The 24,302-nt window shown below is 39.0% G+C and overlaps 1 protein-coding gene across 3 annotated transcripts in view; it reads right to left on the bottom strand.

The window, feature by feature from the left end:
* Positions 1-675: 675 nt before the first annotated feature.
* The window catches only part of CMTM4 (CKLF like MARVEL transmembrane domain containing 4), a 59,607-nt gene continuing 35,980 nt past the window's right edge, over positions 676-24,302 (bottom strand). The window contains exons 3-5 of one of the 3 annotated variants that reach the window (XR_012154516.2): positions 14,769-14,867; positions 12,579-13,517; positions 686-3,596 (exon numbers count right to left, since the gene is read on the bottom strand). Coding sequence is in view for 2 of the 3 variants with exons in the window: in XM_073307962.2 (XP_073164063.1) it covers positions 13,344-13,517; positions 14,769-14,867 (273 nt within the window). In the remaining variant the exon portion in view is untranslated. Of the gene's footprint in view, positions 3,597-6,946; positions 13,518-14,768; positions 14,868-24,302 lie in introns of those variants that run through there. The other 2 variants (XM_073307964.2, XM_073307962.2) reach the window with 2 other exon arrangements.

Raw genomic sequence — 24,302 nt, 5'->3', positions numbered from 1 at the left:
GGCAGGAAATGCTGGGAGGTAGGTGGAGGATCGGGGGGAAGGGGAGCTTGGATGTTGGTGGGTGCAATGAACCCACTAACTTTTCCCTGTGGGTGCTCCAGCTCCAGAGCACCCACAGAGTCGGCACTTATGATCACTTTATGATCAGAACAATTAATCATCAAGTGATCACATTGTATTGCTTGCTGTCACAATTTTATATTTATTGTTGAGATATTTGGTGTTTTTCTTAAGCCTCAGCTCATGGAGTCATGTTATTATGTGAGACTGTCAGTTGTCATTTACAAAATTTATAGCTCCTATAGTGGCTGGGGGGGGCCAATCATGATTTTTTGGGGCCTGACTCAAGATTTTTGAATGCTTGGGGCTAGCCATGCTCCACTAAAGTTCTGATTTTTTGACAAGTTCAAGTCAATGGGACTTCTGGTTGCTCAGAACCCCTGAAGAATCCAACCTTGAGGGAATCTACTGTTATTCTGAGTGCAGCGGTTTCTTTTACTGAAATTGTCAGATCAACAGCTTGTTATGATCATACTGCTGCTTTCTGCATTTCTAACCCCCAGACATCTTAGTTCAATAACAATAATTAAGGTTAAAGCATTTACAAGCTGATATAGGTATCACTTCACCTACAACTGAAGTGTAGCTCTCTAGTTTGAATTTCCACAATTCTGGAACAGCACTCAGCAACAATACACAACAAATGAGGCGAGGAAGAGAAGCAAGCTTCCAATAGCAAATGCAGAGTGAACTTACATGTAAAGACAATGTACTTACTCACAATTTAAAACTCCACTCACAGGATTGTCAAAGTTATAGGTAAGGAGATAAAGGAAGTCTCCATTTATACCACATTTGGTTGACTTCACAAGGCTCTCTCGCTATTTTATCTCTGCACCTTATTCCTGCCAGGGGAGGCTTTGTTCCAGTCTCCCGAGTCGTCGTTGTACAAGTGATAGCATAAGAACACTACCTGACATGGAACTCAAGCCCTTTGTATAGAGCCTTTTTAGACTGTCAATTACCTTACGGGCTTGCCAGCTGTGTGACATCAAATAAGTATTTAAGAAAACATTTAGAAGACTCTTGTCAGTTACACCCCAGAATTTCACATTTCATGGCAAGAAAATTGAGGTCTGATGATCACAACTCTAGAAGTCCATCTTGTGATTTGTATCTCAACTCTCCACCCAAGGGGGCATGTCCAATACATTAAGTGAGAAACAATGTTTCTTCAGACTGCTGTATTTGAGAACCACAACCCCACTAATCTGGCACCTTTCAAAGTAGCTGGCAATTTAGAGTTCTGGATAAAGTGCAGACAAACTGGTTTTACTATGCCCTTGATCAAGTTCATTGGTTAGTCACAGATTTCATAACCTGTATTTATGGCCTGTGCTTTGCTGGATCGTTGTAAAAACTTGCAACGTGAATAGTACTAGTGGATGCTTCTGGTAGCCCCAGCCTCAAAACTCACTAGAAACACAGGGTTAAACAGTGTCCAGGGAATTCAAACGAGTTTAAGAAAGGTTTTTATTTTTCATGGTGTTCCTTTACACCACTGCAAACATATTTTTAAAAACATGACAAATGAAAAGATGTTTCCTTTGAGCAGGGGACTGTTTGTGCTGTTTGACAGTATCCAAAAATGAAAATCGAATGAGACCGGTAGTCTGTTAATCTGTTCTACTAAACCAGAAGTCAACTTTTCTCTGGGGTGGGGGTGGGGGGGAAGTAGTAGAATTTAAATTAAGAATATAAATTTCACTTTTTCTACACAACAGCCAGGCAAGACCTCTCGTGGTGATCACCACACACCGCCAGTTACAATGCCAGCAGCAACCTGCCCCTGTTGCCCAGCATTAAATCTCTTTGATCTTTTTGTACAGCATCTAGCACGATGGCATCATGATCTGTGCCTGAGGCTCCTACATGCTACAGCAAAACAAATAAAATCCCATTGCTGACTTCATCATTCCCCAGCTATTGCATCTCTAGCTCAGGTTACCTGCGAAGCCCATACAGAAATTGCAACTGGTCTATCTTATAGCAGGTCATATTTTAAGTGGTACATTTTGGAAAAAAGCACATCACACCAGTGCTTGACACTCTTCAGTGAGTCCCTCCCCAAGGGATTCATCCAGCTTAGAGGGTTGTGGTGGATATAGGGCTTAAAAAAGAGCTCCCAACCACCTGTCACTCTCAAGTGATCCCTCACAGGTACCTTATAAAGTGCCTCCCAAGCTTCCCAGAGTTTTTCACAACATTCATTCAATGAGCAGATCCGCCAAGGTGTCCTCCCCTAGCTTTTTGCCTTCAGAGACTCAATGCCTTCATATCGTGCCTGAAGCATCTAAGCAATAAATAAATTCATCTTCCCACTTCCCAGGATAATAGCTCATGCCACTTTCACTCTGAGGTGGCAGAAAGTTATCCATTTCCTCTAGGATTTCAGTCTCAGGCTTATTTACAAGTCAGTAATAGCATTTCATTGTACAGGACAAAAAAGCCCTCAAAAGAGTCCCTGCCACACACACACACCTTGGCAACTAGGCTGTTGAAGCTTTCTGCTACATGGAATTTACAGGGACTACTTACGTGTTTGTTTGTGTTTTAACAACTCTCTTATCCACAAAGAATCTCTTTCCTGGTGCTTTATCGTCCTCACCAATTGAATCACAACAATTTTCTTTAAGCATCCAACTAATAAACCAGTTTACACCTGCTGTAGTAGTAGATGGCAATTTCAGATAATCATCAGCAAAGATGATAAATAACCAGCCAGGATACCTAATACTGAATTTATACATTACATTTACAGATGACAACAAAATGTTTTAAACACTTTAACATGTCCATTTATTAAACAAGAAATCCTTCACAAATGATTCCGTACTATACTGATCAGAAATTAGTGTTCAGAAAACTATTTTCCCTACATACAAAAATACAGATTTTACCACTAGGAAGACATAATCAGAAGAGTACCATGAAAATCTGGAGAGCTCATTATCTATCAAAAGAACAAAGGGAAAAGCTAGCCAAGAGACAACAGCGACCTCAAAAGGCAGCACAAATACTACATTTTAAATTGGAAAATTAAAAAAAATTACTGTGCCCATATACAAAACACTGAATAAGCAAAATGACATTTAAAACGGATAAAATACACCATTTAAGCTGTGTTATAAAGGCATGTGTTTTAAAAACATATAGACAAGATCAAACAGCAAGTTAGAGATTGCCTTCTATATCACATTAGTAAATTTATTACAATCCTTCAACTTTTGTTTATACTAGAACATTAATTAAAAAAGAAAAGAAGTGCATAACATAAAAGAATATCAGTTGCCTCTATAAAACAAGTTTAGGAAGCGTTTGTTCGTGTATAATTTTCTTGCCTTTAAAGTTGTCCAGAGCATCAACAGAATTTCTTTGCATGAAAAGCCTGACAGCTACTACACTTACTGTATCAGGTGAAATTAGTTATTGATACTGTGAAGAAGGTGACACCAGTTTGGATTAGAGGGTAAGTACCTGTGCTAGAAACTTTCAATATTGTTTGTTGACCATCTTACTTGTGGTTTTTTGCTGATCTAAAATAGATATAAGAACACCAACCAAAAATACAGTTAAATTGTATCAGATTGTAAATGAACTTTAAACATAACATTTTGCTTGAATGCAATTTTCTTAAAACTAAAAATTCATTTGTCAGAATGTGCTTTTATACATGAAGGCGAGATAATCACATGGGGGCCCGAGCCTACGGTCCTTGAAGTCAATGGGGAGTTTTGCCTGAGTAAGGGCTGCAGAATCAGCCCTGAATTTGGAGTGGCACATACGAAAATGCTTAAAGTATTTTCCTTGGCAGAAAATTACAATTTCCTTATCCAAAAGGGGAAACACACAAGGGTATCACACAGGGGAGTTTTGCGAATATTAAAAGGAAAAGTGGACCAACTTTGCCCAACCCAGTAGTCTGCAAGTTCAAAGACAGATAGTTTTAACTCTGATTTAACTTACACACAGATTTGAAAATTAAAAAAAAAAAAATTATTCTAAATGGAAATTTCAGAACCTCCTGCTGTTCATATTTACAACTATGGTAGCATAGGAATGGATTTCCTGTCACTTAAAGTCTTTCAGCCAAGACAAGATATTTCTTTTTAAAATTTATATTCTAGCTTAAGTAGTGGTCTAGATGCAGGAATGTTTGGATCAACCTCAGTTGGGGCTCAGACTCAGCATCAGGGTTGCATATGCATCCCACAAATGGGGATCTCTTCAGGCATGTCTTAAAAAGGGGGGAGAGAAGTATTTTCAAATATATTTCTCCGTTAGTCTGAGTTGTTTTCACTTTTCAGGTTACAGTTTTGGGCACAGCAGAGCAAAATAGGTACAATTTTCTTGTTCCACCTTGAACTCAGAACTTTACTATTAGTGTACAAAAGGAAAAAATGGCTGTGGTTACCATTAAGGCTACTGTTAGTGACAATAAAACACAAAGCTGGAAATGTGTTAGTAAGCCATGTTACAAAAATAGTGTTTACTGGTTTAATACATTACATTTCTGTCTTTATGACTGACAAAGTACTTATACCAAACATGGAAGGCACCCTAGGTGAAGTAGTTTTTCCAATATTTGTTTACAAGTATGTGAAAAGACATAACAAATGTCAACTTTTCAAATCAAAACTGAGCAATAAAGTGAGTAATAAATACATACTTTACTATTTTATTCTGGGTTCCTGAACCCTTACAAACTTCAACATATACAAACAGTTTCAATGGACACTAATGTAGAAGAGGAGAAACCTGGCCAACAGAACACCTTTCAAGTAGCTATATCATTCATTCTAGGATGTCCTAAGTGTTGTATTTTAAATATAGCAATTATTTTAAAATGCATTAAATGGATCACAATACAAATAAAAAGTACTCTCTCACTATAGGTCTGCAATGTGATTTAAAGCTGCATGAATGGTAGCGATAAGATGCACTATCCCTCCACAATATCCAATCACTAGGAACCAGTAAACATTCAAGATCTAAAAGTATAAAAAGAAGAAAATTGAAGGTAGCCAATTTTCAAAATACAAGATGCTAGCTGGAACCACTTTAAACCTATAGACTTCAGGAACAATATAGCATTGCTAAAATATTTAGACTATTATACTTTTGGGATTAAAAGATTACTAAATGTACTAAAATCAAACTAGTTATAGATATTTCCTTTCAAATGTGAAGCTTTCAACTAACTATGTCTATTCAGACATTTGTCTAAAAAACAACACCCTGAAATTTACCATGTTCTGGATACTCATCAGGTCCTTGCAAGTCAAAAGAAGCAGATGTTTATATTTCATCCTGTTCCCTCAGTATTTCACATTCAGAAGTTATTAATATAGTTGAAGGGACCAGCCCCAACAAAACCCCAAAAACCTGTTTACAAGATCTGGACACTGCCTTTTCAAATGTTCTTAAGTCTTCATTATGAATTTAGGACTATTTCCATATCCTTCACTATATGTTAATTAGCTTTTACTTAGCTCATTAAATCCATGGGACTGAAAACCTTTATAGTCAGTTCAAAGCTCTGTGTTATAAATTTGTCAATCAAGGTAACTGCCTATATTCTATATAAAAACAAAATTAAATATTTTCTTTGCCAACACCTGTGACAAGTTATAAAAAAAATATTTATTAGCCCATAGCTACTAAAAAGATAAATTTTCACTAAATCCTTCATCCAGCAGAGCTGAAAGAGTTCCAGTGGGATTGTGAATAGGTAACTATAGTGTGTGCCTGTGCAAGATGTACTTCATCACATTTTTGGAGAGAAATGGGTGACTTTCACTTAGAGGCATAAAGAAGAACACTTTTGAAACCTGCATGTCCCTAAACAAACTTGACCTGTGTTATCGATTCTAATCAAAGCATATCATAAAATCACAGCCTGAGTAGATTTTCTTTTAAAAGTGTGTTTCATGAACATCAATGGCTACATTAGGGACAAAGATATTTTTCTTTTAACTTTACACAAAAAATAAACTTTAGGGCTAGACTGTATCCTCCTACTCTCCCAGTCAAATTTGAAACCTCTCTGCTCCTGTGAGTGGATGATGGGTACTATGGCGATAGTAAAGACAGTGCTAATAAGAAAAATTCTAATGAATTAACCAATTCTTGAATAAGGAGAAATAATTCGTAAAGAGCGATTTAACTTAATCCTGCTTCTGAGTCTTGGTAATTTCCCCTACTGAAAGGAAGAACTCTCTACCACTTTTATTAGCAGTTTTCAAATACAATTTCTTTCCAGATCCTTACTTTGACAAACATTACAGCATTCTGCTATTTTCGTACATATTTCAGTTTCCTTTCAAAATGATATTTTTATGACCATGAGGCCTAAAATGGGTTTAAACACAATAGTTAAAAAACAACCTTCTATCTCTGCATAATGTGTCTGATCCTTAGTTGACTCTAAGGCAATCCCAGCAGTGCACCACATTATGCATAGGGCTCGTAGCGAGGGACTAAGTATCCTGATCTTGCAGAGACCTACACACTTGCTCAACTTTACACAATGTAAATAGCTTTGATTTCAATAGGACTACACAGTGTGTAAAACTTTGTCAGATCAGTGCTTAACATGGGGCACATTCACCCTTCTGGTGAAAGCAGTACTTGCATTCTGTAGTGACTCCTTTGACCAACCACTGGCTTTTAATTGGGTTATTCGATAACCACACTGACTGATATAACAACACAGCTCTGACACAGATTTTAAAGTATACTGTTCACAAGCACAGAATCTCTCTGATTTAGTATCTTATTTCCTGATTAGTGATGGGATGTGACCTAGGGGTTGGGAACAAAAAAAAAATCTAGATTTCCAAACCTGTTTCTACCATTGACTCACTCTCTGTCTCCTCTTCTGTGAAATGCAGAAAACACCACCCTTCTCCTTCCCAAGGGCATTGAGGATTATTAATTTCACACATCACTTGGAAAATAAAGAGTTATGTAAAAGCATTAACAGATTTTTCTTAGGTTCATGGTCAGATTCTACCAGACTATTTATTTGTCCTAAATATCAAAGACCTTTGGCTCTAGAGGTTATCATGTTTATGCTATTTAGACTTGAAAAACTGTTCAGTCTTTACATCACATCTGAAGGAGGCTGGCTGATGCTATTTTTAATAGTGTTTGAAATGCAGCGTGCCTCAGGCTTTTTGTGACGGGTGCTCAAGAACCACTGTAATATTAATTACCACCCCCAGAAAGGAAATGGATGAAAGAATGTTTATTAAAAAGAGAGTCAGAAAAGAAGATACTAGGCACAGCGGTGGGGAGATTTAAGACCGAAAAAAGATTCCCTGTTGAAAAACAAAGTTGGTATTGATAAAATTATGTGATGTGGGTAAGTTAAGCACCACTTGCACTGTCTCAAACCAACGTAACAGAAGGGATAAGCAGCATAAGGGAAAATCTTCACTTGTTTAGGGAGGCCAAACTGGACATTTCATTGAAAACTTTAGTGATTAATTCTACAATCCAGTTGCACAGGACTACCTGGGTCCGTTGTCTAGAACAGCAACTCTCAAACTGTAGTCCAGACCACAGAGCTCTATCTAGTAGTATGAATGAGAGTATTGTAAGACCCAGTGGATCTTGCAGTAACAGGGCAGGACCATGCCAGGATCTTTATCTTATGAAGCAGTCCCCAGAAAGAAGAGTTGAGACAATCACTGATTTAGAAGAGACTGAAGATAGCCAGCTGTCCATCTCTCCCCACTTCCCACCAAAATTAACTATCAGGTACAAGCAGAGAGAATAAAAATGGTCCAGACCATTTTAAGTGATGGGCTACGGAACTAAGCTATGTGATACAAAACCTAAAAGGAAGAGTAGTTCCCTTGTTAATGGAAAGTTAATTTCAAACAGAGCTTTATCTGCCAATCCTGATGGAACACTAAGGCTCTTTAAAGCTCCTTTCTGATGTCATTCACGTCTTTGCCTAACAGACAATCTACCACCAAGAAACAAGAGAGTAATAAACTTTGCTACCACAGCCAACCAAGCTATAACTTGTATTCAAAAGGCTACAAGGACTGGATGGATAGCACAGACATTGTGAGACCAGGGTCACTGTTTCAGAACCATCAAGTGCTAGAAAGCTTGGGGTCCTCTGAAGCATTGGCATGAAATCTCACAGCTAGTTGTCTATCTCTCTGGAAAAGAAAAAGGATCTTCAATTCTTTTCACCTCTGTGCCAGTGCTTCTGACAGAAGACATGATTTACAGGAGAAACAACTAGGCAGGGACTTGGGTACACCACACAGCTTCCAAATTTCTGGAGGGAGCAAAAAACACCAAATTAAACTCAAAGGGAAGCACTTAACTAAATAAAGAGAAAGTGCTGGACAATCTGCCCTCATCTTCCTAAAGGCAGAGCCAAACCCCATTTAGTTTGGTGGGGAGGGAAAACAAAAACTTCCCTAGTGAAACAAGATAATTATTAGGTGATTACCATGAGGGGGGGAGAGGAGGCAAGAAGAACCACCTTCGCTACTAGGCAAGTAAATTACCAAATACTCTGTTCCTACTAACTTTCTTGCAACACTATTTCTATGGTAGAGAGTGGTTTCCATGTTGCTATAGTTACAGAGAATGTGACAAGATGAGCAAGTGGCCAGGCTGACAAAATTGAATATGGTATTGACAGAAAGCCGTGTAAGGAACTATTTAAAACAAACAAACAAACCAAACCAGAAGTCCGCACGTGTAGCTGCTACAATTAGTTGTCTATTTCATTCATTTTCTCTTATGGGTTGAACCCTACCAAATTTACAGCTGTGAAAAACATGTCACAGACCGTGAAATCAGACCTTTCCAGTGAAATGTAGCTATTGGAGGGGAGGGAAGACGAGCAGGGCTGGGGGAGCCTCGGTGGGGGGTTCCTACCATGCACTGGGCTCCTGCTGATAGTCCGGGTGATGACGGACAGGACTTCCTCTTCCCCTGCACAGCTGATCTTGGGAGGAGATCAGACCCACCTCTAGGTACCTCTCCCGGCTCCAGAAAGATCCATTGCCATGCTGCCCTCAGAGCCCAAACAGCAGCCACCAAGCTTCCTGCAGCCTAAGGAGGTTCCTGGAGATGGAGGTGGGTCTGATCTCCCCTGTGCTGCTGGGACCGCCCTGGCCAGGGGCTCCTAGCTGCTAATCCCAGCTGGTCTGGGGAGGGACAAGACATCCTCTTCCCCTGCATAGCAGCTTTGGAGAGGGAAGAGGGAGCGATCAGACCCACCTCTGGGTGCCTCCCCCAGCTGAAGGAAGCTCCACAGAGCCCAGCTCTGAAGGCAGCGCAGAAGTAAGGGTGGGAATCCTACGACCCCTCCACAACAGTTTTGCAACACCCCAAATCTCATTTTGGGTCAGGGACCTTTCAACACTGAAATCTCAGACGTAAACATCTGAAAAGGTGAAGCTGACCTATTTTAAACCCGCCCCCAGCCATGAAATTTACCAGAATGGACCGTGAATTTGGTAGGGCACTACTTATGGGATGTGCACAGATGTGGCAAATTTTCCCCTCAGCTACACATACACACTGAAATACATTGGAATAGCATATCTGAGGACAGGATTTGCCTCGGAAAGAATGCCCAGATGCCTAAGACAATTTCAAGCACCACATTTCCACATCGTTGGGAAATGGTTTAATGGTCTGGTTTTAATTTGAGCTCTATTTACAATGTTGTGGATCCCTTTGTGGAGCAAAGTAGCTCTCTTGTGAACGAAGGGAAGTGGTCCCTTTATGTTTAACAAACGGTTCAAAGTGAGACTAACCAGTAGTAAAGCAAAACCATAATCTGAAAGGGGGAAGCACTTTAACATGAGTTTCCTGTGCAAGTTTCACAAAAGTTAAACTTTCTGCCCCATTTTTCACATAGAGGCCAATATCAGTATTTGCATTTTGGTTATTAGTTTTTTTAAATGTGTTGGCAAGATGCTGATATTTCATTATGCCACAGTACAAAATCCAGTCTGGAAAAACCAAATCACTGTGTACATACTGTAGGATATCAATATATGAATTTTAATTTTCTATCATAAGCCAAATGAATCCATCCCCTTCAAATTACATGACATTCATAAATAACGTTTTCCTAGACTAACAAATCTCTAACTTACACTTTTTTTTAAAACTATCTATACAACACTAAAATCATCTTTGGTCCCAAAAGTAATAAGGAAGTTGCATCTATTTTTCAGTTTGTTTACAGTTATTTAAAATTTGTGTTCAGAAAGCAGGTTTTTAAAATTTTTATTCTGTCCTAGCTCATCTCAAAAACTTTATATCTTCTTCCATAATTGTGCTGAGCATGTAATCATGGTGTAAATAATAAATAATGATATTTTGTACTCAGCACATCAAAGCCATTGTATCTCATGCGTAACCATATCATACATTTGCTGTTTGATTGTACAATACACTGTACTAGAGACCAGTACATCAGATTACTGGGGAAAAAAAGTAATTCACATTAACTAGCCAGACCAAGCATACACTTTAACAGAAGCCTTCTGTGATCTCACTGACAAAGTGCTATGCAGTTTCCCTCCTTTTCCACGCAGTAAAATGCACATAAAGATACCAAGAGAGTACATAAAATTGTAAATGGATCACTCTCTAGATCGCCAAGTAACCAGAACATTACTTAGGGCCAGAAATTAGCTAGAAAAGCACAAGGGGACTGTATAATATATCATTTCATTCCTTTTACTGATCAGCTAACAGGATACACTTTTGCTATGTTGAAAAGTCTGTTGTTATACCATACACTGGATTCCTCTATTACTTGTCTTCAGCAGAAGTATTAATATGGTGCTGGATAATGCATCCTCCGAATCCCTTTTTTGAGGGTTTTGATAACATTTCAGTATATTCCTTTAAACTAAGCTGCAAGTCTACCCTAAAGATCACTGTGTTTAGTTTTTAAGGTTTATGGATATTCTTTTTTTTTTTTTAAACCACAGCATCTACAAACTACCCCAATTATATCATCCCTCCAACAGTTGGCACAGCATGCTGAAAAACAGCTTACCCAATGGGCACTGTGCACACCACCATTCAGCACTGCTAACCATACTGAGTTATGGGTCAGTTTTCATGCGACACCCCATTAAAGCTAGCCTTCACCAGAATTAATTAATAAAATGGCTATGTTCTTAACCACTCTAGAGGATCATTAGAACTTGAACTATTAGACTCTAAACTCAGCACTCCCTTCAGTTACAACTGTCAGTGAAATGTAAAATCTAACATTAAATATGGTAATATGATAAAAAGACCACTATCAGATTTTAAAAAACCCATCAATTTCCTCTAATCTAATTATTAAAACAGAATTTTAGAAAAATCTAGTTTATGTGGAATGATTGCAAAGAGCAAACATGTTGGAGAATGACAAAAGAGAAACAGTTTCACTTTCTGGTTTTCATGCATCAGCACAAATCTTGCTTTGCCTGAGAAATGAACAGTGCAGAATGTTCAAATCTAGAGCCTTGCCTGTTTCGTTTGGAATTCCAAAAATAAAGTTTCATGTAAACATTTCTATTAACATTAGGACTGGTAAAACTCTGTTAGGAAAAAAAAAACTCCATTTTTCACTTAAAATTGACTTAATAGTGTCTTATATTTATGATTCCAACTATGTATTGGTGTAAACATCAACCCATATTGGGAATAGTTACACATGAAGACAATGCTAAAAGTCTGTGGAACGAACTCAGATCTGGTGTGAGTGTATACAACTTCACTGACTTCCATGAAGATTTTACTCATGTACATCAGGTTTATACCTTGACTCCACTAGGGGGTGCCGTGGTATTGTGTTCCCATCTACAATAAATGAGAAAGCTGTTGTAAACACATGTCCATATGCCAACCCATTATTACATGGGACACACATGAATCACAGAGCATATAAGATATTGGTGAAGTTTCCCTAATAAAATTATGACTGAGGTTCTAGACATATTATTGCAGAATTCAAGTTCTCTAACCAGAGAATACAGTCTTCTCTTCACTGAAAGTTCAATGGAAGTGAGAAAATTTGAGCTAGGAAAATGGTCTGTAAACATGAGAAGCAAACAGAGAAAAACAATAGGTTCAACCACCCATACGTCCTCATTACCTAAAATTAGCTTCAAAGGAACATTATAAAAATGTTTTATAGCTATGCCCAATTTAGGCATTAAACCAAATTATTTTATCTACTACCAACCAATTTTAATTTAACAGAACAACCAATCTAAAACCAGAATATGCCATAAAATGTATTTATCCTACACAAAACACAACTCCGTAGTCTTGGAATACCCTACAATATATACATCATGCATTTTTGGTGGCTCCCGATTTCCTTAAAATTCCCAGATGACAAAACCTCAGAACAAAAATTGAACCATGTTTGGGGTGTAGAGTCTATTACTTGACAAACCCCCCAAAAGTATTTAGTGAATGAAAATCATGTAATACATATTCAAACACGAGTAGATACCTACATACTAGTGTTGGGCTGTGTTGACTGTGCAGCAGGTGAAAGAGCTAGTCTTTCACAGGTAGGAGCCCCATTTCAAAATCTGGTTGAGGTCATACATGAAATGAGTTTGGTGGTTTTGGTATAGTCCATAGTGTGTCTGTCCAGATCACCAATCCACCAGCCCAAATATCTGATGTGATTGCCTGTCTCAGCTACAAAATGCACCAAGGATGGAACTGTGGGAGGTTTTGCAGGTGAGAAGTGAATTGCATTGGCAAAGCTGCATGAGGAAGTGTATAAAGTGTTTGTGTATGCTAAAGCTGGCTTATGTTATTGCTATTTGTCCCTCAATTTATTTTCATATGCAATAAAATGTACTTAAGTTTTAGAGGATTTCTTTCTTTTAACAGAACAATATAGTGTTGATCATAACATTCCTACTGGGTGATGAAATAGTGGCAGAGTACACATGTCTCTCTAGAGCTGGTACCTGGAAAGAAGTACTATACAGATGTTTAATCTAAAATATTAACATACATCAAATATATATGTAATCATTGTATATAGATCATGTTTTTGAATGACCAATAATTATAGCCTTCAAGCCAATAGCTGAATAAATGTAGATTGACCTCTCTCTCTGTACATATAAATGGTCAGCTTATCTCTGCCAAGAGACTCTTCCTAAAAAATGAAAATTTCAAACTATATAAACTTCACTTGATGAGACAAAATAAAACGTTGATGGTTTCTATCCCCTCTTTGCAGTCCCACTCAGCTGTAGTTTTCACACATCCAGACGCTGAATCTCAGGGTGGTGATCTACTTCTCTTGATTCTGTCCGAGCACGAATGTAATCACTTGTCTGCCGGCTGTTCTGCTGTCTGCTGTTCATTCGCCATTTTTTAACAGCTAAATACATATTCACAGCATACACTATCATCGCCAAGAAACCAAATATCTAAAAGAAACAGCAGCAAAACTTTGTCAAAGGCAATCTTCCAAATCAAAAATGGAAACAGTTTCACAACAAAACCCTTAGAGCTTGATGTTGTACTTAGCATTGACACGTTGTTGTGGCCTACAAAAATCAGCTCCAATGCCTTTTATTTTAAAAGAATTTTACCATTTGTGAAAGGTACTGGATTAATTATCTTAAAGATTGAAGGTCTCTAGCCACAGAACACCCTTGACATTGGCAATACAAGACTATGTTCATGTCAAAGGGACCTCTAAACAAGACAGGATAGTTCTTTCCCCATTAAATCCTCAACTTTTCTGCTGGATTTAACAAGGATGCCAAACACAGATTGTGGATCTTGTGAAACTGAGTGAGAGAGAAGCTACCAACTTATTGCTTATACAAACACTCAGCAAATGGTAGTGATTTTGATCACTATAGAGCTAACCTGGCCTCAAGACAGTGATGCAAACATAAATGACCTAGTGCCACAATGAGAATTCCACTCTCACTTATCTACTATGCTGTGAAGCAATGAAAGTTAAATAATGCTACTCTACCATATGGCACTGAATGGCAAGGAGGGAAGAGATCATTGTCCCAAGTTCAGGCCCCTCAAAGCACAGGAAATAAGGAGTTAATTTTTACTTTTCCTCAACTTCATCCCTGCAAAATTCTGTGGAGTAATTATTATACCCAGCCTTGCAAAACTCATTAACATTTGCCCGTTCAGGCACAAATCGATTCACTTGCCCTTATGATGGTTGTGGTAATAAAAAATGAATACTCTTTTACTCACCCATAAAAGAAAAACTTACTAAAGAATATGCAAGGAGAATTTTGCAAGACTTTCTGTAACAACTTTAAAATGAACCTGATTTCATGCATAGCTGTAACCTTTTATTAAAAGTAATAAATAACGTATTTACAAATGACCATTCAAAGTTATAGAATATCTGAACAACTTAGCCTAAAACTTAGTTTCTTTGGCTCTTACCATTAAAACTTTTGGGGGGAGAGTCTGGGGGAGGGTTCATCCAATATCACCTCATGTCATAGAGGGAGAGCGGATTTCCTTGAAATCAAAACATCGCTACTAGCCAAAAATATGTAGACGATAACCATTAAAAGTGTATAGAGATATGTGAGCAAGGGTGAGGGAAATATCCAATGGGGTGCAGGAAAAAGTCACCCTTTACTTCTGATGAAAAATAATTGTCAAGAGTAAAGACATTTGAATTGTTTTCTTACCACAGCAGCAATTTCTGCTCCAGTTTTATGGTTCAAAGCAGCAAGTACTACAGATGCAATGAAAAAGAAGAAAGTGCTGAGTCCAGTGTTGACAAGATCCTATAAAAATAAAGTTATTAGAATTACACACAATCATCCTTTTTTGTTTTACTCTGAATGGACGAAACACAGAGGAAGATCAGAACAGAATCTGCATTAACACTTCCCCCAACTTTTACGTAGTTTATCCTTTTGCAAAAAAGGCAATGATACCTGTCCAGGAAGCACATTACACTCAATACATACACGTACACACAAATATATATATACATGCTATGTGAGCTCAATTTGCAAATCGCTGCAGATTCAGAATATGTTACACCAGTTTCTACTCAGAGTGAGTATTTAGAAGCAAAAAAGCACTGCTCGTACAAACAGTGAATACCACTATTTTACTACAGCTGACATTAAAGAAATCTGCAACATTCCAACTGCTTAACCTTAATGCAGCTCTCATGTGCGACTCAAACTACTGCTCTCTTTCAAGCCACTGGAGCCAGACAGCGTCTTATTTGTAAAAGTACTCCACACTTTATGGCACTATATGAACAGTGCAGAATGTCTGTATTACATGCTCTCTCTCTCACCCACACACACTCTTATTAATATAAATGTATTGGATAGGCAAGTATGTAATATTCACACACTATTTATCTATATTGGTCCATAAACACACACCTATTTATATAGGTATTGGACAGGCGTGTATGTAATATCCAGACACTATTTATATATGTCCATAAAAAAAACCCACATACTCTCTCCAAGAGGTTACCAGGATTGGAAAGAAATCTGTTTCTTTTTTAAATGTAGAAACACTTGCAGCAGCAACATATACAATTCAACTAACTAGACTATGTGTTGCTTAGCAATGAAGTAATCGTGCGGCTAAGCTTCCAGCATTCCAAATCAGGTCATTAACATACTGCTGTGGACACTACAAATTCTAAACCACCAGCTATTGACAAGAGGGCTATTTTCTTCAATACTGCATTCAATTGCCAACAGTTAAAAATCACAAAAGCAAGAGATAAAGTACCAAAAGAACAGAGTGGTAGAATCATTTAATTTATACAGAATCCCTAGTGTGTTATTTAGGGCACCCTCCTGCATTATTTTAAGGGAAAGAAGCCGTTAGTGTTGCCTTGGAATCTAGCTGCTCAGACAGCTAGTTACCACCAGTTCTCCAAGACAAGCAGAGTGCAATTATGAAGGTAACAGAAAAAGGTGAGGGAGATAGGGGCAAGGAATAGTGTTGAATGCAGCAGCTAAGGACAGGGCAAGGTAGGTAAACTGAAGGAACATGAAGTAATTAGGGGAAGGGAATAACATAGTAACTGAAGGGACAGAAGGATCAGCTTTGCACAACTAAGGCTGCAGTGCAAACCATAGTTTCCAATTCAAATGTGGCAACTGATACTTCCAAAACGTTTTATACTGTAGTTATTTCAAACGTGCCCACCACTGTATTATCTGTAATTAAAATGCACAGAGTTGTCCATAGTGGCCTCTGCTGTTAGTCTTTCCTACATTCAGCTGCTTTGCCTACTGCCAATTCCCACTCTCCATCATTTATTGCAGCAACATTTTTGCAAAAAAGCAAGTCTCGTTCAGTGCTGTAAAAATGGTTATGCTTGGACTCAGACATATTTCTTCAAGTGGGGCTTTCCATGGACAAGGGCCCTTGACTAAGCTCCAGGAACCTCAAACTTTGACCTGGCCACAGTTAGCTACACTATGAAAGCAGCTGTCACTGTGGGTTGTGAAAAGATGTGGCAAGGCCCCAAACCCGTTTCTGCCTGAAAGGCCAAAGATTTGAAAAGAGCATTGGAAGGAGACATTATAGAGGGTGCAAATCACTGTCACATGCGCAAATCACATGATATATGTGCTCAGCTGGAAAAATTTCTGAGAACATGGGCTACTACATTCTGTACAAACTGGGGTTTGTGTTTTCTTCACTTTCAGCCCAGGTACAGTAAATTACAATGAGGTGAATACAAGGATCGCTATGGCCAGATCCTCGTCTAAAAGGAAGAGACAGTTTCCTGACACGTTGGAGAAAAAACCATTGTTCACTACTGTTGCAACCTGTATCCAGAATCAGTGATGACTGCAGTAAGACTGCCAGGCTACCTGGACAAATGGAGGGACAGGTCAGTGACCAAAGATATCAAAATGCTTGCATGTGACCAACACCTGTCTAAAGAGTAGCTACCTCAAAGTATACCCAGGCAAGCCTGAAGTGATAGTGGTTATATTTGCCAAGGAGTATTACAACCAAGATCAGGAGCCTAGGCATAGATGCTGAACAAGTATACATGAAGGCACAGTTCCTATCTTGAAGGCTTTACCATCCAAAAAATAAAGATGTCCACTTACTGCTTTCAGGGAGCAAGCAGCATTTCACAACCTCTCCAAGTGGAGGAGAAAACAGACACTACTGATCCCTAGTATGAGAGCTGCTCAGTACTCGTCTTTGGGTCCTGTTTGAGGGGAATGACTCAAGTCATCACAGTGTTGCACTGTCCACTTCAGCTAAGTCTTGTAAAGAGGTCAGTAACGCCTAAGCCTGATGCTATTCAACATTTTCATCAGTGATCTGGAGGTAAATATAAAATCACTTCTGATAAAGTTTGCAGATGACAAAGATCAATGGAGTGGCAAATAACGATATGGGTAGGGCAATCGCTCAGAATAATCTGGATCGCTCAGTGAACTGGGCCCAATCAAACAACATTCATTTTAATATTACCAAACGTAGAGTTTAGCTTTTTTTTTTTTTTTTTTTAAAAGGAAAAACAACAAACAACTGAGAGGTGACTTGATTACAGCAGATAAGTAGCCACACAGAGAGAAGGTACTAAGAGTCTCTTTAATTTGGTGCAGTATTTCCCAAACAGTGGGTCATGATTGGGATGGCTGTAGATAGTTTGTGGGCCCAGTGCAGAGGCCCAGCTGGTTGGGTGCAGTGGGGGTGGTTTGGAGTTTGAGAGAAAGTCCACCCTACAATGGTGGCTCCTGACCTTTCCGGGTGTCGTGACCTGGTTCAGAGATTCTAAGGCCAGAAGGAACCATTGTGATCATCTAAGTCTTACCACCTGCAAAATGCAAGGCCACAGAACTACCTCAAAATAATTCCTAGACCATATTTGTTAGAAACACATCCAGTCTTGATATGAAAATTGCCAGTGATGGAATATCCACCATGATCCTTGGTTAATTGTTCCAATGATAAATTATTCTTTGTATTCAAAATGTACACCTTATTTCCAGTCTGAATTTGTCTAGCTTCAATTTCCAGCCATTGGATTGTTGTTGTACCTTTATCTGCTAGATTGAAGAACCCATCATACCTTTCTCTGCTGGAGTGAAGAGCCTGGCTCTTTGCTCTGGGTGCTGAGACCTAGCATACGAGGCCTCAGCATCACTAACTCAAATTTGGTGCAGCCACTCCTCCGTCATGATGGATAGAGCGGGGACAGGCCAAAATACCCAGAGCACAGCCCTACAGGATGAGCTTGCTCTCACCCAGGCTCTCCTCCACTCCAGGCTGTAATTAAGATTGTAGTGTCGGGGCAGAGATGCTGCTGCAAGTGGTTGGTGCCAGTATGGGCATAGTGGTTGGTCATCACAGAAGGATGAGGACATTGGTCTATGATTTTGTGCCCCCCGCCAATTCCTCATGAAGTTGGATCTCGGTGGGTCACAAAAAAAAAAAAAAAGCATTTGGTGGGTCGCCTTAGCAAAGAGTTTGGGAACCACTAACTCATGTACAAAGGCATAACCAGAACCAAGGGCTGAAAGCTGAAGCCAGACAAATTCAAATTGGAATTAAGGCACACATTTTTAAACAGTGAGGGTGATTAATCACTGGAATACACTGCCAAGGGAAATGGTAGGATATCCATCTCTTGATGTCTTCAAATCAAAACTGGATGTCTTTCGGGAAGGTATGCTTTAGCCAAACAAGTTATTAGGCTCAACACAGGGGTAACTGGGTGAAATTTAATGGCCTGTGGTATACAGGAGATGAGGCTAGATGATCGATCTCTTGTGACCTTAAACTCTGTACCTGAACATCCAAGTAAAAGGATACGGAGTAGCACAGGCAAGGAGTTCTGCCCTGCCCATAAACAGAAAGACCAGTCAGTGCCTCAAGACCAATTGCCATGTCATAGGCTAGTCTGAAGTCTGACTGTGAGAGGTCTAGGACAGAATGTGAAATGCTGCTTAAGTTTGGCTGTCCTTACATTTCTCCATGAGTTTTCTTAGGAAGGAGAGCTTGGAGGCAGGGTGGTAGTTGGAGAGACTGTCTAAACGGAAGAAAGTATTTGTTATCATATTCTATTGAATTTTTCAAGGAAGTTATCAAGTTTCTCCCTCTGAAAAAAGCAGTGCTTCTCATTTCAAATGAAAAACATGACAGCCTCAAACTTTAAATGCTAAAATCTGGTCTGAAAAAGCTAAAGCCCAAAGGAAGAGAGGAAGCTATGGTGAAGATTATAGAAGCAAAAGATGTTTTGTAAAAAAAAAAAAAAATTATATAGTAAGATGACAAAATAAGTAACCATAACAATAAAAAAGAAAAAACTAATTGAAAAAAGATATAGTTTCAAATCCGGCCACGATGTAACTGAAGTTTTTACCATTGTATTTATAGACAAAGTAAAACCACATCACACAGATAGAAGAATTTCAGCTGAAATTACAGCAAACTCATGAGACAGCAAGTTGCGCCATAAAATGGTGTTCAAAGCTGCTGTCCATAACAGAATAAATCCTAGGATCTGAGTCAAATCCACTCTAGTCTGCTACTGCTCCTTTAGTCTCTCAGGAATAATTTAATGACAGATTGATTTGCTGTTGCTTGCTCATGATTTGTTATCTAATAGTCAGATTAACTGTCCTAATCAAAATGAAAGAAGCATCTAAAATTTGTTAGATAGTGACACTTTCAATGTAGTATCCACGGGGCAGGTATTTGACTAACAACAGTAGGTCCACAGGGCTTATTTTCAAAAGTCTCATCCCCATTGTATGCTACATATTTAGCACTGTGTCACATTTTTTGTGCCCACAACTGACAGAAAGTGCACATATTAGTAACTAGGTGGCAAACTACCTGATGAGGATGGGTATTGGTCTGGCTCAAAAATCTCAGCAATGCTGAATGGCAGAGCAGGAGACAAGAGGGGGGGAGCGATCTGGAGTTATTATTTGTAGTACTACAGTACCTAGGAGCCTAAGTCACGGATCACGATCCCAGGTGCTGTACAAACAGAACAAAAAGACAGTCTCTGCACCAAACAGCTTACAATATAAGACAAGGACAACAGATGGATACAGACCAAAGGGGGGAGTTCAAAGAAACAAGTCAGTATTTGTCACCATGATAAGCAGTGGTCTCAGAACGCCAGCAGCCGGTTGTCATTTTTTTTTAATAGGCATCGTAGAAAAGGAGAGTTTTGGGAAGGTTGTGAAAGACCGTAACGAGTTAGTTTTGCAGATGTTTACGGAGGTATTGCCTTAGAACAAATTATACTCTTCCAGGAAACTGTACAAGCAGGGAATTACAATAGCGGCTGAGCAGATAAAGGTCTCATTAAAAAATGTTGTGATCCAATCTTCAGTCACACTGAATTTAACTGTGTGAGACCTACGTTACCACCCATTTCTTCAACTGTGAAATTAAGACAAGGTTTTACTTTAATTGCATTTTTGAGTCTTCAGACTTCTTGTCCACTTCCTGAGGCAGGGCTGAATGACATAAGCAGCAGAGCAGGGCACAACAAAGCAGTGTCCAGGCAGCTGACAGAAGAGGCAATCCAAGATGCTCTAATGTGCTATTTAATCATCCCATAGTCTTTCACGTTTAAGAGTCAAGCATGGACAAGCAGAGAGAACCAGAGGCCTAACTGGAGTGGAGAGACTGAACAGAGGCTGTGAATTTGAAGAAGTCTGTTGCTGCTGATAGGCAGGAAGTAACTTCTGAAGAGCTGCAAAGGAACAGATAGGGAAAGAGCCTTTCCATTAAGCACTCCAGATTGGGTCCATTGCCAGGAGCTGGCTCTCTTGCCAGTGGTGGCAGCGGCAGCCACGTGCCCTCACCCACTCATCTCCAAACCTGAACACATGTAATTTTCCAGGAGAAATTCTGGATGAAAACAGTTAGACTGCACGAGCCATCAGAAGCTATGTAAAGGCAAATCACGTATTTTTAAAATTCATTTACAAGGATACTTATTTTATAGGGGCGTTTTTACAGAATCCTCCTCTTTGCCATTCAATTCTTGAAATCCAAAAAGCTTACATTTAACTATTTTAACTTCCATCTAAATGTATATAATCTGGAAAAGAAACCTGCATTTCAGTGGAATGAGTTTGTCAAAAACCTGTTATAGAAGTTTGAGGTCTACCACTCTCCCAGTTAGTTTCTGCAAAATAGAGAGCTAAAACTAACATTTCCTTTTAGCTTCATTTTCATTGTCCAATGTCTCTAATTCTTTCCCCAAACCATCACTTTACTTTACAAGGTTTGGACTGTTTTCTCCTTGTTCCTGTGTGTAGCTATCAATTTGACGTTTATACGCATACCAGTCAGTCTGCTGAACACACTCTCCCTGATCACCCCATAATTTTACTGTGTAGTCATGTTATTAAGCATCATATGATCACTTGCAGTGCAGTTACTAATGGAAACATGGTTTGCAAAGTAAAAATAAATCGTATAAAGAAACAACCAAATTAATGGTGTTAGAATCCAATTCCCACCCCTCTCACCTCCGTATTAATTTATTTTTACCCATGCAACAAAGAATGTATTCAAATACTGCAACTAAAAGAATTCAGGATTCATGTTAGAAATTTGTCCAAATGGGATGGGGTCCCACCCCTGGCAAGACAGTCAACAGCCAACATTTTCAGAAATGACTAATGATTTTGGGAGTTCACCACTTTCTGAAAATCAGGCCACTTTAAAGATATCTCAAATTGGGCAAATAGAAGAATTAGGTATCTGAAAAATCACTAGTTGCATCTGAAAATCTTGGCTAGTATTTTAAGGGACAAGACATGATTTTGTGGCATTGGAAGAGGCGAGCAGGGTCCGATGATTTCGTCCTTATATAGCTCTCGCCGTTTCTGGGTGTTTGCATACGCTTTGCAGGAAGCAGTGTTTCTTGTATAAGAGTGACAAATTGTGCCGTTTCACTGGCTTTGTTGTACACATCACTGGCAATAGAAGCCAAGTGCTAGTAGTACTCCTTGCATTTAAGCTAAAGTTTTACTAGGGCATCCTTAGCAGAAGAACGCACCACCCACGACAATTAGAAAATTGTGAAACATCTAATGGGGATGGTGCACCTAGAACACAAGCCTACAGCATATAATAAACCCTGACAATGGCTCATAAATTAAGAGCATGAAAATGATGCATCTTCTTAAAGGACATCGCTGTGACAGATATGGCAATTTCCTGCAGTATCCTGGATAAACTTTACTGAATTAAGTTAAACTTTACTCAATAAAGTTTATATATCATTTTGGGCCAGGGATTGTATGTAATTCCATAGGGGAGGAGGACTACAGCTCTCCAACAACTAAAAATAGTGAGCAGCGATTAGTCAAATTAACTCAGATTTTAACACCTCACAAGAGGTACCACTTCCTGGTGAGATTTGCATATCCTGATTCAAACTGGATTCTCTAGCAAACCAACAAAGAAAGGACTTTTGGATAAACAGCCTGAGTTTAAACTGACTCAGCGCCTGATCGCGCAAATGGACAGGACCTTCTATCCAAAGCACTGTACCAATCCTTCCTGGAAAGGGTTGGAAGAACTTGACCTATTGATGGGTGTGCTTGTTCTGAGCCCAGGTGGTTATGAACTTGTAACTGCAGAAAAACCCCTTGGTGGGTTTGAAGAATTGATCACCAGTCAGAGCCATTTTTGGAGCTGGGGTGATTTATGGTAAGCTTACTAGCATGAGTGCAGGTTATTTTATTGTTTTTAATATGTTTTCTCCATAGTGCTTTCACCGTAAGAATAAGTGAGCTTGCTTAGGAAAAGCTTATACCTACGGGCAATTATGCTATTTATAGCCTTTGAAGAGAAGGCAAAGCAGACCAGCTGAAGCACTCTGACTTGCTGGGGAATTCCCAATGTAGGCAGCAAACTGTGCAGTCTGGAAATACCCCACTCAGGAGGGAGAGAGAGACCCATGTCTCTGCCCAAGAGAGGTATGAATGGGGAGCCCAAATCCTAAGAACAGGTGCCTCTGCAGGACCATGGAGGCAGAATACAGGTATAGTTGCCCTGAACTGTGACAACCTCTTTCTTGGCAGAAATAAAGATTAAAGACAACTTTTGCAGGTTCCCATTCAATATCTAAAAGTAGAAAAAGTCTGGTGTTCTTTAAAAGTCTCCTCTGTGATGCTCTTTAACCTACAACTTCGTAATTGAGATATTTAAAGCCAAGACTGATATAATAAAACAGTTTCTTCAGAGCAACATCACTTATTTTGCTGTCACCTACTTGGACATTTGATCCCATTGTTCCCCTCTGCAGCTTTTCTAAAAAACTCTACAAACCTGCTGAAGCATGTTTTCAAGCAACATGAATATCCAGTGCTCAATCTTCATGTTCAATGAACCTGTGTTTGTTAACTGGTATTGGACACAGAATTGAGGGAAACAAGAGCCAACATTGCAATCCAGGCAGATTTGATGTTAAAAACCCTAATACATGCTGATCTTCTAATATGCTTGAAAATTGCTGGCTTTGTGTTTGTTTTAGATATAAACAAATCACTGACTAACATGAATAGATATAACCAAAGTCAGATACTCAACAGTATAATAAACATTCTAGTTGGAGCAACTAGTTATGTAAGCAGAAATTAAATGTGACATACTAAGTCACAAAGAAGTCCATTTTATTGATAGAATAACTAAAGATCTGTATCTGCAACAACTCTGCTTATACCCCCTCATCCAAGAGATTGCTGAACTTTAGCATGCTGGACTGCCTGCTACAGCAATTAATGATGATCTGCAAACTCACCACCCCCATCTTTACTGAGGAAGTCTTGATTTCTCTTAGTTCTGACAGAGACATTGTGGCTTTGGGAAATTATTGTAAAACTACTGCAGATCTCTGTAGTAACAATCGTCCTCTATGGCAACATAGGACAAGATTCTAATACTGAGACTATATACCTGGTAACCCAGGTGCAGGGCTTTCAAAACTTCTAGATTTTATGTTCTTTTGTTACATTTTCCACTCTTGGTCCAAACTAGTCATACAATCCTTGTTTGTGTTCCATGTCATTGTGTGTTTCAACATAGTTCTGCCAAACTATGACCCTCTGTATGCAAACCCACAACAAATTCCACTTGTACCTCACTTATGTATTTCACCCTGTCCAAGTAGCTTATGATTCAGATAATAAACAGATAATGAACACACTTTGCCAAATGTAGTTATACTAACC

The sequence above is a fragment of the Lepidochelys kempii genome, chromosome 12, assembly GCF_965140285.1.
Source record: "Lepidochelys kempii isolate rLepKem1 chromosome 12, rLepKem1.hap1, whole genome shotgun sequence".
In the NCBI taxonomy this organism is placed as follows: domain Eukaryota; kingdom Metazoa; phylum Chordata; order Testudines; family Cheloniidae; genus Lepidochelys; species Lepidochelys kempii.
Note: the sequence above shows the minus strand (reverse complement) of the source record. Positions and strands in the feature narration are given on the sequence as shown.